This window comes from Chinchilla lanigera, unplaced genomic scaffold (assembly GCF_000276665.1).
Source record: "Chinchilla lanigera isolate Chin_1 unplaced genomic scaffold, ChiLan1.0 scaffold00149, whole genome shotgun sequence".
NCBI lineage: Eukaryota > Metazoa > Chordata > Mammalia > Rodentia > Chinchillidae > Chinchilla > Chinchilla lanigera.
This window is the reverse complement of record NW_004955550.1, coordinates 1,591,042-1,593,654: the sequence shown is the minus strand read 5'-3', so window position 1 is coordinate 1,593,654 and position 2,613 is coordinate 1,591,042. Positions and strand designations below refer to the sequence as shown.

At 49.9% G+C, this 2,613-nt stretch overlaps 1 protein-coding gene across 1 annotated transcript; it reads left to right on the top strand.

The window, feature by feature from the left end:
* The first annotated feature begins 631 nt into the window (after positions 1-631).
* LOC102028582 (ribonuclease pancreatic) lies at positions 632-2,277 on the top strand. Its single transcript, XM_005412073.2, has 2 exons — positions 632-705; positions 1,418-2,277. Exon 2 carries the CDS (start codon positions 1,443-1,445, stop codon positions 1,899-1,901), a length of 459 nt encoding a protein of 152 aa, XP_005412130.1. The 5' UTR covers positions 632-705; positions 1,418-1,442; the 3' UTR covers positions 1,902-2,277.
* Positions 2,278-2,613: the final 336 nt, after the last annotated feature.

The following is a 2,613-nucleotide window of genomic DNA, read 5'->3' as shown; positions in this document are numbered from 1 at the left end:
ATATATATATGGTTTATCATTCATCCCTTTACCCAGATCTGACATATAAGGTCAGTGGTCACTGTATAAAAATTGTCCAAGCACCCTCAGTGCACAGGAGAGACATGGAGGGGGTGGAAAGTGGCGGGTAGGCTCACCCTAGAGCCCTCCTTGTCCTCCCAGTCCAGACACCCTCTCCCTTCTCCCGGTCTAGGACAGCTCTTGGCTGAAGGCAGAGAACCCCTCCTTCCCCCAGTTTCTTCCCAGCAGAAGTGCTGTTGGGAGATGTGGAACTCTGGCAAATACCATTTCAAGACAGCTGAGGATAGGGAGGGCTTCCCTTGCCCATAATCGCCTCATTTGCCCTTTGTAAACGCCCGAGTGAAAATAGCAGGCAGAGAGCTCAGCGGACTTCGCTGGGTGTGCGAGGCCTGTGTGCCTGTGCTGTGGTGGTTTCTCTGCAACTGCCTGTGCATTAGGAGACAGATGAGGTTTACATGGGAGAGAGAGTCCTATAGGCAGATTCCCTCTCCCTCCCATTAAACCTAAACAGGGGTTTGCCTGGGCCATTAACCACCCTTTTCACACAATGTTCTTGTTTTTAATCTGATTGGAAACTAAAATGCTCCTCCCACTTTTCTTGGTAGCCAAACCCTTTGCAATCTGTATAAAGACTGTGCTTCCAAGATTGACTGCAGAAACTGACCTGCCCCTCTGGAGACTCAGGTAAGTGGTCTAAGTGGTGGTCTCAGGAGTGTCCACTGCTGGAAGCTGGAGAAGAGAAGCCAACGTGGCTGGCATGCTGAGAAAGCTGGGTTCCCACTAACACCAAAATTTCTCGGGCCAGGGAACCATCTGCTGGGGCAGTGGAATGGGGGCTGGGCCAAAAGAGGCGAGTGCAAAGAACGGATGGGCTGCAGGGACCCCAGAGTGGAGAGAAGCCAGGCTCTCTCTTTGGAGTACAACAGAGCCCCTTTATGACGCCGTGTCACACACCGCACTGAGTTTTCTTTGTGCGCTCAGACAATGGGCTCTGTCATCTGTCACCCCAGACTCACGGCACTAACTCAGTGATAAAATTTACCAAACTTGCCTCAGAGTTTGCTCAGAATGATCTTCTGATGAGCTGTCTGAACACTGCGGGAAATGTATTTTATTTTTCAAATGTATTTTAGGTGAAGAAAATCCAGCATTCAGATGAGGCACTGCCAGGACTTTAGATGACATTAAGTTACCACGTAAAGGGGAGGATGATGTCTAACTAGTGGGGGTGCCATGCATGCTGAGAAGCTCAGGCATGAGTGTGCCATCACTTGGAAAATCTCTCTGGAAAACCCATGAATCTGGAAAGGGAGGCTGCATCCTGGAAAGCAGCAGATGGGAGCCAGAGTTCAATTGCTCAAGGCATGCTCTTCCTTCTCTTCCTTTGCCCATTTAGGCTTTCCCAGCACAGTGAGGTCACAATGACTCTGGAGAAGTCCCTTGTCTTGTTCTCTCTGCTCATCCTGGTGCTCCTAGGGCTGGGGTGGGTGCAGCCTTCCCTGGGCAAAGAATCCTCGGCTATGAAGTTCCAGCGGCAGCACATGGACTCCAGCGGTTCCCCCAGCACCAATGCTAACTACTGCAATGAAATGATGAAGGGCCGGAATATGACACAGGGATACTGCAAGCCAGTGAACACCTTCGTGCATGAGCCCCTGGCAGATGTCCAGGCTGTCTGCTTCCAGAAAAATGTGCCCTGCAAGAACGGGCAGTCCAACTGCTACCAGAGCAACTCCAACATGCACATCACTGACTGCCGCCTGACAAGCAACTCCAAGTACCCCAACTGCTCATACCGCACCAGCCGGGAGAACAAGGGCATCATCGTGGCCTGTGAGGGGAACCCGTATGTGCCGGTGCACTTTGATGCTTCTGTGTAGTCTTCTACCTAAGCCAGAGCAGTGAGATGTCCATCTTGCCACTTTAATTCAACACCTGCCCTTCCCCTCTTCTCTCCTTGCCCCAAAGGAAATAACTGCAGTTAGGGCTCCTGTCCAACACACACATGCTTCCTTCTCCTGAGTCCTGCTCCTGCATGGCTTTGGGGCTGAAGAGTGGGTGGTAATGAGGGCCCCATATTAACTCCTCCACTGCTTCTTTCAATAAAACATAGTTGCAGTCACTGGATTCCTGCCTGGGTACTGTTTCTGAGGTTGCTTTTCAGCAAGGAGTGAGAGATGTAAGTCTGACTCTTTCTGGTGAACAGCAAATGGAAAATTTAAAAGCCTCCCCGCTTCAGACTCTGGGGTGTGAGTGACATGAGAAAATTCTCTTTCTTATCAATTCCTGTATGTCCAGTCCAAATTTTTAAACGTGCGCTGTTTTAGATAAAAGGGTGTCACATCCGGGTGCATAGTAGGGCTATGCACTGGCAGAGGTGGAACTCAGATGTCATAATTCTCTGGCACAGGAGGGAGAGCATGGGCACTAAAACCCTGCCATGCTTCAGGGTGGAAAGGAGGAGTCTGTGGAACTATGATCCTAAATGTCTGTTTTATTTTTTGTTGAGGGAGCTATTTTCACACCAGAAAATGACTCTTAGACAGTTAGGACCCTAAATCATAGAACTGAAAGGACTTAGAGGCTTTGGAA

What these genes read in the sequence shown, in the direction of transcription:
- LOC102028582 (XM_005412073.2), top strand. Translation starts at nt 1,443, where the DNA reads ATGACTCTGGAGAAGTCCCTTGTCTTGTTCTCTCTGCTCATCCTGGTG.